This window comes from Caretta caretta, chromosome 5 (assembly GCF_965140235.1).
Source record: "Caretta caretta isolate rCarCar2 chromosome 5, rCarCar1.hap1, whole genome shotgun sequence".
NCBI classification, from domain to species: domain Eukaryota; kingdom Metazoa; phylum Chordata; order Testudines; family Cheloniidae; genus Caretta; species Caretta caretta.
Genome location: NC_134210.1, coordinates 18574117 through 18589942, shown reverse-complemented (window position 1 = coordinate 18589942; position 15826 = coordinate 18574117). Strand labels below are relative to the sequence as shown.

General features: G+C 37.8%; 1 protein-coding gene across 2 annotated transcripts in view; it reads right to left on the bottom strand.

Annotated features, from left to right (window-relative positions):
* Nucleotides 1–15826, bottom strand: part of DCC (DCC netrin 1 receptor) — a 948489-nt gene that overhangs the window by 167813 nt on the left and 764850 nt on the right. For both annotated transcript variants that reach the window (XM_048850132.2, XM_048850133.2), the window contains exons 13-14: nucleotides 4610–4751; nucleotides 1461–1571 (exon numbers count right to left, since the gene is read on the bottom strand). In XM_048850132.2, coding sequence (XP_048706089.1) covers nucleotides 1461–1571; nucleotides 4610–4751 — 253 coding nt within the window. The remainder of the gene's footprint in view (nucleotides 1–1460; nucleotides 1572–4609; nucleotides 4752–15826) is intronic.

The window sequence follows — 15826 nt, the reverse complement described above, 5'->3', positions numbered from 1 at the left end:
ATGGCCAGCTGCTCTCATCTTGAGTAATGTGTCATTTCTGAAAGCGCTATCCACCCAAAATAGTAGTTAGTAGAATGATAGCATACATCACCAGATACCATAGCATATTGTGGCCAGTCAGCATGGTCACATCACTTCCAGAAGTGTCATCACCTCTTTAAAATGTTCATTGGAACCCAGCTGCATTGAATACAATATTTTAGGTGCCAAGTAAGCCAGATAGAGTCATTCCTGGCTCCTCCATAAAAATGGAATTGGACATGCTGGTGAGGAAAAATGCTCAAAGTAGGGCAGGCTGGTTGTGAAATCATGAGGAAAGACTCTTAGTCCAAAAAAAAAAAAAAAGGAAGATGACAATCTCTTGTTGCCTGTTTACTTATTGACTGTTTATTCTTTCATCCATTTTACCTTTGTTCCTCTTTAGATGTTTTTGGCTTTATTTTGCTTCTGAGCCTTGATTAGTTTTTTTCCCTCGTTCAGTTTCCCCATATTTTCTATTGATCTCCTTCCTTACATATTTGCTTCTTGACAATTTCCTTATTTTTTCCCCTCAATTTCTATCTGCATCTTTTTTGTTCCATTTTACTTGCACTTTCTTTACTTTTGAAAGTAGGAAGATGTTTCCATTACTTTCTCTTTCTTCTTTTAGTTCTTCAAATGTCTCAGTCACTGTATCTGTCCCTTTGCTTTCAGTCACTTTTTTTCTTTTATATCAACATCTGTGCTCATTTTTACATTCCATATTTTTCAGGTTCCTGTTTCTATCATCTTTCAGTTATTATGTGGCTTCATTGCCAACCATCTGAAAATAGATACTTCAAAGACAATAATCCTCAAGACATTTGTAGGCACATTTTGTTGAGTTAGAGGCATCACTATTATTTTAAGTGTTTCTCTGATTGATTATGTTTATCGTTCATGGTGTTATTGGTTCACTTCCTACTAATTTTCTTTCCAATAGTCATGACACAAGGCATGAAATTCTAATACCTGATAATTACAACAAAGACTTTTGATGCTTTATTGGTGATCAGACCAGAGATATAGCTTAAGAAATATTAGTAGTGAAATCTATGTACGCATTATTTGGTTGGTTATTATCCAAGATTGTTATTGTATATTTTCGCAAGTGCAGCAAAACTGGGGGAAAAAAAAGTGAGACTGAAAATGAGAGTTTTTAGAGTGCCAGTGTAAATGGGGGAATAAAATTAAGTTGTCTTGTTTTGTCCCTTCCACTTCACTTGTTCAGAATGCAAGCAGGCAATCTTAATAATGGGTAATCACTGAGTTCTTCTGCTCAAAAACACCCAGACAACAGCTCCTGCAGCTATAATCACTGGAATCTAACCCAAGACCTGCACAGCATCTGGTTAAAGCTCTAGGTAACAATTAGAATGACACCCGTCAGATAAAAACCTAGAAGGAATGTGCTGATAATGTCTGAAAAGAAATGTAATTACCATCAAGATCATTCTCTGGAGTTTCTGCTGTATACCAGTCCGAGGAGGGTCCTGTCCCATTGACTGTCATGGCAGCTACCTGGAAACTGTACTGGCTTCCTTTATCAAGTCCTGTTAAAAACATAAGATAAACCAAATAGAAAAAATAGTTTTATCAAGTTCCAAAGTTTGCAACAGAACTAGAGCAAAATGAATAGTCTCCAGTAAAATTCCAACTTCCTTGCCACATTGAGTTGTGTAGATAAACAGGTCTGCACTAATATATTCATTTACACGAATAGCAATAGTGGGTATGTTCCTACAGACATATTCATTTACAACAGAACCACTGGTCACTCTAAATTTCTATTACTGTTGCTACTTAGTACCAAATCAGTTTAACTCATAGACTCAATTCTGGACCCTATGTGACTATGGTGAAGCAATCTGGCCACCAAACCTCCTATAAGTGTTTTATCATTTTATTTAGCCCATCCTGACCGTAAAGTACAAGAAAAACTGTTATGTTCAATTGCAAACATTCTCTGAAGAAGAATGATCAAAATTAAAAACAGCAATTTAAATTTATCAGTCATTGGAAGTTACAATAAAACAGATAGCAGCCTTTTAAAATCTTTGTTGTAACTCTAAGTTACTTTGCTATTACAGGTTTCTACATTATCCTACAAAAATACCTGCCTAACAAATAGAGGATTGTAAAAAGTATTTACAACTGAATATTTAAGTCATCCATTTAAAACAACTGTACAATTCAGCTTCTCTAGCAACTATTTTATTATTTTATTTTTAATATTTTATTATGTTAGAGCCTATAATAATGCGATCTGAAGGAAGTTTTGTTTTTAAACCTGCATATTTAAATATGTATTTCCACTACTTTCCCAAAACAAAATACCCAACTTAATATTTTGAAATGCAGAAAATCTTCCACACATTGAACCCCCCGAAAAAGACAACCAGCACCCAGTCCTCTATGCTAGGCATATGCCTACATTTGAGTCTCACTTTACAATTAGAGTCAAAACTTTAAGGACACTCTTTCTTCCTAAGCAATGTTGAATTTTCAGAGGTCAAGGTAGCTCTATTATATTTATATTAGTGTCTACAGTACAGTGTGCGTGCATAAGTATATTTTACAGAGGGATATATCATAAACTGATGATATCAGAGGAACACATTATGGAGTCATGTGATAAAACTCCCTTCATTATGTACCTTTGACCATATCACCTGCATTATTCCTTCTAATCCATCACCACCTGGAGCTCTTTTAACACTCCAAGTCTCTCAGCATCCACCACTTTTTATTTTGAAATCACCTATCAGGTGTTTCATTCTTTCCCAACAAACCTGACATTTGTATCTCCCGAAAACTACCTTGCTCCGAATCCAATAATCACTAGTCTTGCAACCTTTACTCACGTAGTCCCATTATCTTTGAGGCTATTTACATGAGTAAGAACTACTCATTGTTGCATCGTTAGGTCTTAATTATGTAAAAATTATCTCCTGCGTTTGGTGTTCTGTGACTCTAAACAAAGTTGGTGTTTTTTCAACATAAATATAATTTTCGTCCCTGACATATGTATTTTCATGAGACAGAAATATTTTCAAATCTCAAACAATACTATTTTATTTTAAAGTAAATGGAATGGGGATATTTCAGGGGGAGAGTCTGGGTTTCACCTATGGAACTTAACTTCCTTCACAATAAACACATATTGCTGGTGCAATATGAAAATATACCTATGAGAGTTTGACGATATCCTGGACAAACTTTATGGAATTAAGATAATCTTTACTGAAAACAAGTTAAATGTTACTCATAGACTCAGACTTTAAGACTAGAAGGGACCATTAGGATTAATACTTTTGGGGGCCAATTGGTATTGCAAATGAAACAGTGTATTGTGGAATTGATGTACCTCCTTGATCAGGGAGGGGGGTGCTAACGTACTTCCTCCATTATCAACCCTTTGAAGGCACCTCCCAGGAGAGTTATGCATATACTAGTTCTTCAGGATTTTTGGATAAATAGCCTGGTTTTAAACAGGATCAGTGCCGTCTTTCTAATCCAGCAAATAGACAGGATCCCCGTCCATGGAGGGCCCCAATCTTTAGGGAAGGGTTGGAAGCACTGGGCCTACTGAGGTCCATAAGACTGTGTGCTTATTCTGAGCTGAAGCTGTGAGGAACTTGTAAGCACAAGGAATCCCCTTTGGTGGGGATTTGAAGGACTGCTTCTGCCAGAATGTAATGTTAGGGTTGGGTTGAACCCTGGTAAGCTTATTAGCATGTGTGTAGGTTCTTTATTGTTTTAATGTGTTTTTTCGGTAGCGCTTTTATCTTAAGAAAAAAATAGTTTTGTACAGAATAAAAAAACAGTTTGGTGACATATAACGGTAGCAATTACACCTGTTAACTATCTCCGAAGAGAAAGCAAGCAGGTGTGCTTGAGTAGCCTGCCTATCCTGGGAATAACACAGTGAAGGAAGGGAACTGTGCACCCTGAAAATTTACCCCAATCAGAGGGGCATGAGATGCAGGTCTCCACCAAAGAAAGGCAATGGCTGGGGAGCTGGAAGCTTGATACTGGGTGCCCTGGCTGGGCCATTGAGGAGAAATACAGATACATCTGCTCTGTGACAACATCCTCCTCCAGAAAGGACTGAAATGAAATTATTCTTTGTTTAATTTAATGTTACCTTGAAAGTACTGATTTGGCTGCTTACACTTAGCATGGCAATTATATTTTTAAAATAGTGTAGTGTTGGGACCTGTCACACTTGGAAGAGAGATTTCCCCCCCATAAAGTACAAGAAGAGGGATGGCGAAAAAATAAGTGTGGTAGATGTCGTTGTACTAAGAGAAAGGATTTGTGGTGGACTCAGTGGTCCGAGAAACCAAGCTAGGTTTAAGATGAACAGAGGGAATTTGCTTTCATTAGGGTGATGAAATCCAGGGGACAAAATGTAAGAAAAAAGCATTAAGGAGAAAAGTAAAAAAAATATATAAAGGTTGTTCCTGTACAGCCCAATAAATGTCACCTGCCAGAAAAGAAATCAATGTTTCCTTGAAGTGAAAATATATTTTATTCCCAAAGCATTTAATTCATCAAAACCTTGCAAGGCTACACCATGAACACTGACCTGTGAACAAGTACCAGAGGTTGTTTGGCTCCAGTGTTTCTATCTCACCCCTGCGGGTAGTCTTTCTGTGTCGGATTTTATAGCCAGTAATAAATCCATTTTGTGTGCCTGATGGTGGAGGTAGCCAACTAACTTTGATGCTCTGTAAAAACAGGAGATGTTAATGTTGAATTTTTTGCAAAAGAAGACGAGAAATGGAGCCACAATAAATGGAATCACAAGTAAAGGAAAGTGTGGTGGGGATAGGTGTGGGGAGGAAGAAGAAATAGATGTCAAGGCTGTTTTTTATAACAACATTGATTAATTTTAATTACTACTACAAACTTTAGAACAAACAAATGTAATTTAAACCAGGCACCAAATAAGTTTGAAAAGATTAAAACAATGATATCACAAACTACCTATTAATTGGCAAAATTAACTATACGGATGGTTGAAACTTGGGAGATAAATAGCACGGTCCCTTGCTAGAAAACTGTCTCAGTTTCAGGAACATTTCATCTCAACAGGCCAAAGGGATGTCTCAGCTCCTTCATGCACTTCTGTGATATTACAGCTGTCATCTTTATATGTGAACATATACTGTGGCTCATCTCCACTTTCTAGTGAACCTCGAAGTTAAAAAACCACCCACGCTAGCTGTACAAATATTTAGAGACAGATTCACATCAAGAGCTTTCTACTTCCATTGACTTATGTGGAATAATTTCTGACTTATACTAGTCCCCATCAAAAAATCAGTTCCCTTGGTTTTAATCTTATTGATGATTCTAATACATTAGAGCATTTTAGCAGAATTGTTCAATGAAGTCAATAGCACTAAGATTGATCAAAATTTGTGTAAATACATTGGCCTGCCTTTTCCAAAAATGACTTTGATTGTCTCATTTTTGGAGCACCTTAAATGAAGCCTGATTTTCATAAATACTGACCACCACACCGTCTGAAAAACAGGTGTCTCAAACTGGACATTCCCAATACTGAGGTGTCCCCAAATCATTGGTCCCTTCTGAGAACTGAGGTAGTTGCTTTTAGGATTCTTTATGATAATTCACTTTACACCATGTTATCAACAGATACAATAAAATCCCCGAAGGCATGATTCTTATCTGAAAAGTGAAATCTGAGCTACCATTTATAAGGGAGCTTTTGTTGTTCATCAATATCTCTTCCCCAGGACCACTGTCTGGGAATTCACTCTTTGTAAGATTCTGGTCACGTGAGTACTGAGTGTCTTTAACTCCCATTGACATCACTGGACAATTAGGATGTTCAAGACCTCACAGGATCAGGGCCCTATAAAAGTAACATACCCAGTCTTCAACAGAACCTATGCAGCCAGCTTTTGGACAAAAGGAAGAGTCATCTACAGGGCAGTGGATGTTTTTTTGACCATATACAATTAATTATCATTATTGAATTGCTTAGTCCATGCACAAATATAAGTTATGGCAAATATCAAATTAATTACTGCAATATAAAAATCAATTTTGCACATCTACTGCATAGTGATTTATTGGTCCAAACCAATTATGCATTTCAAAATCAATATGTGGGGTTTTCAATCTGGTAGAACAAGCTACATTTTTCAGTTCAAGGAATGAATGTTTTTTAAAAAATGGATTTAGCAGCTTTGGCTATAAAATTGCATTCATGTAATATGTTTATGGGAAAATGCAACTGCTGAGAAAAGAGATGCTATAAACATAGACGTAATGGAGAACATAAAATAAATGCTTCTGAATTCTTTTGGGAGGTTAACAGTAATTCTGTTAACATTTGCTTAAATGAGGGATTTTAGCTCATATAAATCTGAGAACTCTGTGGGCCCTAAAAACTGCATGGTACTGTGCACCTTTGTATGATCCTGTGCATCTTTATCTCCCTCTGAAGTTAATAGTGATGGCAGACCCTTGAATGATTGGCCCCATAGGAGCAATGGGTTTGATCTCACATTCAAGGTGTAATGCATAAAACTACTTTATAGTTAGACAAGTCCCAGTCCCTTACAGCTCTACTCAAAGCTGTCACTATTATGGTAACGGTTCACTTTCACCTCAGCTCAGTCTCCATGGACACTGCAGCAATGCTTTTCATCAATAGTACTTAACATGTGACCCTTGCTTCTCAAAAATCAATGGCTAAGGCTCTGAAGTGCTTCTTCTCCTTTACTCGGTTTGAGAGAGAATAGTAATTACTCGTACTTTAATCCTTTATGTTTTATAGAAGGGACAATTTACTGAAGGAAAATATTTCACTTCTCTCGTACCAGGATTCCTAAGGAAACCACAAAAAGATTCAGCTATCAAGTTTGTTTTATGAGCCTTCTAGGCATGGCTGAAAAGAAATTTTAATAATGCACTGAAAGGATTTTTCACCACCTGTGTATTATTGCAATAATTCCACTGTAATCAGACTGTGTACACTGGCCTGCACGTCTGTAAGGTCATCACCAGCAGCACTGTATGGGTCTCAGCAGCCAAAGATATCATTGGCTTCATTCAGAGCTGCACTTTTGAAAGTCAGACCCTATGCTTATTGTGGCACAGCAATGGACATGGCACTACCCCACTCATAACGTGGCACAGATTACAACTCTCCACCATAATGTTTAGACACATCTTCAAATGTTTTCAAAGGGCCTATTCTTTTAGTGATTGCAAACTGCACTGCATGACACACATTAGGTTGACTGAGGACCAGTAATCATAGAATCATAGAATATCAGGGTTGGAAGGGACCTCAGGAGGTCATCTAGTCCACCCCCCTGCTCAAAGCAGGACCAATCCCCAATTAAATCATCCCAGCCAGGGCTTTGTCAAGCCTGACCTTAAAAACCTCTAAGGAAGGAGATTCTACTACCTCCCCTAGGTAATGCATTCCAGTGTTTCACCACCCTCCTAATGAAAAAGTTTTTCCTAATATCCAACCTAAACCTCCCCCACTGCAACTTGAGACCATTACTCCTTGTTCTGTCATCAGCTACCACTGAGAACAGTCTAGATCCATCCTCTTTGGAACCCCCTTTCAGGCAGTTGAAAGCAGCTATCAAATCCCCCCTCATTCTTCTCTTCTGCAGACTAAATAATCCCAATTCCCTCAGCCTCTCCTCATAAGTCATGTGTTCCAGACCCCTAATCATTTTTGTTGCCGTCGCTGGACTCTTTCCAATTTTTCCACATCCTTCTTGTAGTGTGGGGCTTAAAACTGGGCACAGTACTCCAGATGAGACCTCACCAATGCCGAATAGAGGGGAATGATCACGTTCCTCGATCTGCTGGCAATGCCCCTACTTATACATCCCAAAATGCTGTTAGCCTTCTTGGCAATAAGGGCACACGTTGACTCATATCCAGCTTCTCATTCACTGTACCCCCAATAGGTAAATCTATTCAGAAAAAGTAGTTATTGACCTGAACTTTCATCCAACATTCATTGTCCTGTTTTATAAACAATGTATACATGTTGTGTGTACGCTGCAGCTGCTGCTTTTCTTCTTCTTTCTTTCTTTCTTTCTTTCTTTCTTTTTTTTTTTGCAATGCTCATGGATAACGAGGATGCAATTTTCAAAGAAAAGGTCAACTGAACATGCAAAAGTGTATTTACCGTTACACCAACTAGATCCACAAATCAAGTAACTGCACCCAGGAAAGAATCATAGAATCATAGACTTTAAGGTCAGAAGGGACCATTATGATTGTCTAGTCTGACCTCCTGCACAACGCAGGCCATGGAATCTCACCCACCAACTCTTGTAACAAACCCCTAACTTATGTCTGAGCTACTGAAGTCCTCAAATCATGGTTTAAAGACTTTAAGGTGCAGAGAATCCTCCAGCAAGTGACCCATGCCCCACGCTGTAGAGGAAGGTGAAAAACCCCCCAGGGCCTCTGCCAATCTGCCCTGGGGGAAAATTCCTTCCCGACCCCAAATATGGTGATCAGCTAAACCTTGAGCATATGGGCAAGACTCACCAGCCAGACACCCAAGAAAGAATTCTCTGTAGTAACTCAGATCCCACCGCATCTAACATCCCATCACAGGCCATTGGGCATATCTACCACTAGTAGTCGAAGATCAAATAATTGCCAAAATTAGGTTATCCCATCATATCATCTCCTCCATAAACTTATCAAGCTTTGTCTTGAAGCCAGATATGTCTTTTGCCCCCACTGCTTCGCTTAGAAGGCTGTTCCAGACCTTCACTCCTCTGATGGTTAGAAACCTTCATCTAATTTCAAGTCTAAACATCCTGATGGCCAGTTTATATCCATTTGTTCTTGTGTCCACATTGGTACTGAGCTTAAATAATTCTTCTCCCTCCATGGTATTTATCCCTCTGATATATTTATAGATAACAATCATATCTCCTCTCAGCCTTCTTTTAGTTAGGCTAAACAAGCCAAGGTCATTGAGTCTCCTTTCATAAGACAGGTTTTCCATTCCTCGGATGATCCTAGCAGCCCTTCTCTGTACTTGTTCCAGTTTGAATTAATCCTTCTTAAACATGGGAGACCAGAACTGCACTCAATATTCCAGATGAGGTCTCACCAGTGCCTTGTATAACGGTACTAACACCTCCTTATCTCTACTAGAAATACCTCGCCTGATGCATCCCAAGACTGCATTAGCTTTTTTCATGGCCATATCACATTGGCGGCTCATAGTCATCCTCTGATCAACCAATACGCCGAGGTCCTTCTTCTCCTCTGTTACTTCCAAGTAATGTGTCCCCAGTTTATAACAGAAATTCTTGTTATTAATCCCTAAATGCATGACCTTGCACTTTTCACTATTAAATTTCATCCTGAAAGGTCAGTTATGCACCTAGTTGGCCATTTTTGAGTTCACATATGTACCTGATTTGCACATGCCCCTTGTTAGAAAACCTGGCCTTGAAAACTGTCAAAAATGTGGGGAGGGGAAATAGAATTAAAACAGGAGGACTCTAGAGTAAAGTTGTGTAATTGTGCTGCACAATACACAGACACATACAGTTTGTATAAAGTTGAACAAAAATAAAAGAAAGAAGAGTGTAAATTCAAATCATCTGCTGTGGCCACATCTGATGACTTCATTCAACTAACAGATGGACTATAGCTCTCTGAACACTCTAGGAGCAAGAAACAACTCAGTTCTAATCCCAAATCTAACTCTGACTTCCTACATGACCTTGGACAATCACTTACCCTATTCATTGAACAGGGCAGGAAATTTGGGAGTCAGGAGACCTAGACCTGGACTCCTAAGCAAACTCTTAACTTTTCTTTTGTTTCCCTGGGGATAACATTTACTAACTTTTGTAAAATGACCTGAGATTGTTGCATAAAAGGCTCTGTTTTAAGTATTATTTCTGCCTCAGTCTAACCGTATCTGCCGTTTACTGATATCAACAGCAACATTGTGAAGATTAATTATTTAAAGTTTGTAAGTGTTGTGTACTGTGTGCATTAAATATTAACAATAATTTCTGTTCAAATTGTATTCTTTCAAACTGTGTACTGCACATACTTACTGTGTGCTGAAAATTCATAGGAATGTCATGTATTGCACTTTAGTACATATTCAATTTAAACAAAACTCCACTCTCCCTCAAAATGAACTCAATGTAGTGAGAGATTTATATTAAATAAGAAAGTAACCCATCATTATGGAAAGTAGAATTTTCTGGAACAGACTTCGAAGCACCAGTCATTCTGAATTTCAAGTTTAGCCATGGTAGTTCCTTCAAAACCAGCATATTCCAGCAGAGTAATTGCATCCTGTCTACACTGCACAGTACCAGTGGTTCCAATACTTCTAGGGAATGATATCTAAATGCATAGGGTCATTACAAAACCTAAACCTAATTTCCCCAATACTAATTTCCCCCAACTGTTCCTCACAACTTCTTGTCAACTGTCTGAAATGGGCCACTCTCATTACCACTTCAAAAGTTATTTTTCCTCCCTTGGTATCCTGCTGTCAGTTGAATTGTCTCGTTAGACTGACCTCACACTTGGTAAGGCAACTCACATTTTTTCATGTATTTTTACCTGCTCCTGTATTTTCCACTCCATACATCTGGTGAAGTGGGTTCTAGCCCATGAAAGCTTATGCCCAAATAAATATGTTAGTCTCTAAGGTGCCACAAGGACTCCTCGTTGTTTTATCTAAATGCAGAATACCATTCACAGCAGACACCAGTTACAAATAACAACAATCTCCTAAACACATTTGATGGAAAGCTTTAAGATTAGTTTGACCCATCTTCAGTACTTAAGAAGGAATTGTCTCATAGGATCAGACTAGCAACAGTAGCCCAGCTAGTCCAGTATCTTCTCTCCAACAGCGGCCAATGCCAGCTGCTCTAGAGGAAGGTACAAGACATTTTTCATTAGGCTTCAGGAAAAGTCTGTCTTCAGAAAAAAATTCCTAACCAACTCCCAATATTCAGATGCTGCCTTATGCTGTCAAGCATGAGGGTTCCAATTTCTACCAAATCCTTTTTAAAAAAATTACTATTAGAACTCGTGATAGATTTATTACCCATATAAATGTCCAATTGCTTTTTGAATTCTGCTGAGTTCTTGGCTTCCATGATATCCTGTGCCAATGACTTCCATGTGCTAACTGTGCATTGTGTGAAAAAGTGTTTCCTAGTATTTTGAATTTGCCACCATTCCATTTAATAGAATGTTCCCTTGTTTTTGTATTACCAGAAAGGGTGGACAGACAGTCCCAATCTACCTTTTTCATTACAATTAAGTCCAAGTCTCCTGAATAACCCGATAGTTGTTGAGCCAATCAGAGGAGAGCATGTAGACCATTTCCTGAATCAAGTATTTTTTGAAAAACATGTGGGACTTGAGAAGAAACAACGATTATATTTGAGAAACAAGTATAGTCTTCAGGTGTATTTTAAGGCAAGTTATTGCTTCAGCTTTCTCAAATAAATGTTTCCTTTTTGCCTCAGAACATGAAAATCAATGTATTATTCGAGCAGTAAGATGTGCTAACAGATGGCATAACTGTAAAGTAATTGATTTCACCAGTAAGTTAACCATCCTGAGGTGAAGGCAGCTTAATGTACTGACACATTGCTACACGTGAATTCACTCACTTATGGGATAAGATCAATTTCCAAGAAATGCCCATTAGGTTTTATGTATGTGTAATTGGCTTCCATGGGGCAAAGATTAAGATTATATGCAAAATCCAAACTCTCTGTTTAGAAACCGAACTATGGTAGTCTCTGGAATTGGTGTATGATGTTTAGTAAGAAATAAGTGTGTCTCACTTTGAAAGAGGTCACATGTGCTTCAGTTCTGTGAGAATACAAATGAAGCCCAAGTATTACACATGATATCAAGACCCTCAGTTTAAATATAGTACTTCAATTGAACACCCCAGTTATTGTGACTGAAAATAATTTACTTGTCCCCTACGTTTCAGTCCTTATCTATATTTATGCATATAAAAGAGTAACCAAACTACGGAACTCCCAGATCAACCAGGCTAGGTCCTGAGGCTCGTTGTGAAGGTCTGGGTGGAGGAAGCTTTCCCCTGAGGCTGCAAATCAGCTAAAAAGTTATCCCATGGCCAGTATTGTAGTCTTCAGACTGAAATAGCTCTCATTTCTCTTTCCTTTGTTACTCCCCTACCTGTATCTGTGCACAGAAATCCCCATACAGAACTAAGTTCTGTACAGCACACTGGGGGGTTCATCTCCTGCACTGACTCCCCAAATCCATCTCTCTCACACATACATGTACAGAGCAGAACCATGATAGTTTTGCCGCATATGGGAACCATTGAAAGCATAAGAGGTGAGGTAGGGCAGAATTCACTCCTTATCCAGTTACTTTCCATTAAAGCTGGTCAGAAAACTTCAGAAGCTGATGGAAAATAGGGATGACATTTTTGTGAACACTGAATCATTTTTCAACCAGCTCTAGCAATTCTGCTTGTATATGGAAAGTGATGCAATGGATATAAAGGACCTTAGTTCCAACTGTACCGCTGAGACATCAGGAAAAAAAAACAATTTAATTCATTATGTTTGATCTCCATAATAAAAATATTTAACCCACAATGTCTATCTTGCATCCTGCATCCCACAACATTCACTTCCTCTCTTGTAGAAGAGGTCTAGCAGTATTAGTTTAAAAAAAAAATAAAAAAGGAACAGACCCAAAACTTCACTCTAATCTAAACCCCAAGAGAACATTTTTTTAAAATCCCTAAATTCAGATAACTTGCATTTTCTTCTCACCCCTGAAATCATTGCACGTCTTGACTTTGGCTGGGAGTGGAAGTGTTAAGCTACCTTGTAAATAGACTGTTCTCATGGTAAGCCTGGAATATAAAATACATTCCTTCTCACAAGAGAACCTGTTTACTCAAGCTTAGAAACCCAATATTTAAGACATTTGGGTGTGTGTGGGGGGCGGGGAGGGGGCAGGTCAGCTAAGCCTTCCTACTTAGAGGGCGGATCAAAACTGAACCTCTGAACATTCAGAGATTCAATTAGAAGTTCAATCACTAGCCGGATGACTTATGTCCCAGGAACAACACTGTACATACAGTGCAAGACACTACAAGGGGAGGGGGCACAGTTAAAGGGGTACTTTACTCCTTGATACATTATTGTAAATGAAATGCCCTGCCTACCTTAACACATTCCCTTGCCCCATTAGTATGTGTATGCACAAGAGGCAGCGGAGGTTTCATGTTTAATATTAAAGCTGCAGTTCCTCAAATATACTTGCTGCTGTCAGATCTCAGTCCTCAATCCTCTTCAGCATCATCGCCACTCCACACCTGACTTACTCTGCACTGTTAGGGAAGTCTCTATTGTACAACTAACTTGGAAACTGAAAATTGATTTACGAAACAGGTCTGATGTCAGTGGACAGTTGCCTTGGATTCCCGCAGTTTTGAAGTCCCCAATCATGCTGTTTTTATCAAACCACTTTTGCTCCACTGTTTATCATAACAAAAAAATTATACGAGGATTTTGACAGCATTAAGACTCTGCCAGTGTGTTTTGGGTATTTCTCTTCTGCAAATATTTCCCCAAAGAGCTCTCAAATTAAAATGATACAGTTAGATATTTAATAGCGTCTCAACACCACAAACGTAAAAAAAATATATCAGGAAAAGAAGACTGATATAACACCTAGGACCTCTTCATGGTTCTCCTGAGTGGCCCAGCCCAGAAAGCTGGTGGGATTTTCCAAAGTGCAACATTGGTTTAACTTTAATTGTATCTTGATTATGCAGTTACTAAGAGGGAGAGAGGGGGGCATAACCATATACATGTGTCTAAAGAGTTTAAACAAGTAAAGAGAAGAATTATTTAGGGTGGCACAAGACAAAAAAAGAGTAATGGGATGACATTAAGTATGGAAAAAAATCATTTCTAATTTCCACTCCCTATTTTCTATGCTTCTGTGACACAATTGCAGTTATTGTATATGCAGTCATATATTAGTCATTCAAATAACTAAATAAAAAAACAACAGATATTGCTCTCATTCTTTCTAAACTAGCCTACTTTACTATTGTATTTAAATACGATGTGGGTAATAAATATGTACAACTCAGTAAAGTACTCTTTGGAGGTAAAAAATATAGTATTAGAAATACTATCTAGCTGGTTGGGAATTTTTAAACAAAAAATTTTTCCAATTAAAAAAATGCTGATTTTTTTTAAAGCGAAACTTTTAATGGGAAAAGGTCAGTTTTGATTAATTTCCTGTTTTAAAAAAAATGGAAAAAAGTTTTGAGGCTGTCAAAAATGGAACTTTGACATTTTCTAAATGAAATGTTCCAGGGTTTTTTTTGGTTCAAAACAACTTTTCATTTAGAAATGTAAGTAAATTTAGTAAAATAAATAATAAATAATAATAATAATAAAGGTCAAAACTGAAGTGAAACATTTCAAAACTGTTGAAACAGAATGTTTCAATTGACCCAAACCGATTTCCAATTTGCAAAAATTTTCAAGATTTTGACTTTTTGTTCCAATTTGGGATAGGAAATTTTTTTGAAATCTCATTTTTTTTCCAAAGAGAGGAAAACCATTTCCTACCCAGCTCTAGTACTATATCACAACAGAGGTAAAATATTAGTTTTTAGTATGAACGCCTTCCCTTCTGACTCAGGTCCATTTATTCCAGTGATATTTGCTTTTTTCCCTCATCAGCATTCTAGCTTCCAAATGGCTATAAACATGTGGACTAATTAACCCCCCATAAAGGCCAATCAGCAAATTCACATTGATACTGATTGCAGCCTCCTGGCAAAATAAGAATTCTATAATTGTTTATTGACTGTCACATTGCATATGTAATGGCCCTGGCATTTGCCAACTCCAGACGTACAGGGACAGCAAAACCATCTGCAGAAAGCCGCTTGTTCTCATGCAAATAAACCTATTAAAATTCAAACACCCATTCAACAGCCAGTCAAGCCAGTTCTGATCTACAGTACCAATTTTATTCATATGAACTGGAGTGGGCAGGGCCATTGATACTGATGTTTAGAGCCAATTTTATTCTCCTACAACTCTGTAATATTCCACACCTGTAAAATGCTCAAGTCAACTTCCAGAATACCAAGAGGCATTTCACTGTTCCAAGGTCCATAGGCAAGTATCAATACTTCAGTTGAGTTTTCAATTACAGATGCAATAATTATGCATTTGATTGATTAACAATTAGCAGTACCTGTAGTTGGCTATCATTTAATTACTGATTACACCAGTGCTGATTACTTAAATATCTGCATGAGAGCCCTATGATTAACAGTTTATAAAACAAAGGGCACAACAATTCCAAAATAATTAGGCTATTAAGATTCAGATTAAAACCAAATCTCTAAATATTTCAAAGAGATTTCCATTTTAAACAATAGTAATGTTCTTTTCCTTAATTATGCAGCACAGATCTGAGGAGCTTCCTAGCAATCACTCTAAGGGAGCTAATCGCCTGCTTCTCTCTTGGATATGGAATATGTAAGTTGTCCATCGGAGCAAAAAACAGAACAAAAACAAACAAAAAACCAGGGATCCCACCCCTTCTAATTTTGTTTATTAAATATTCATACTTCAGCAATGGGAAGTTTGATTTTTTAAATAATGTATTCTGTGATGCTGGCTGATCAGGTGCTAGCTCATGCCAATGTCCCCAAGCCTTAATGGAACACTGAAATCAGTCTCGCTCACCTGTGTGT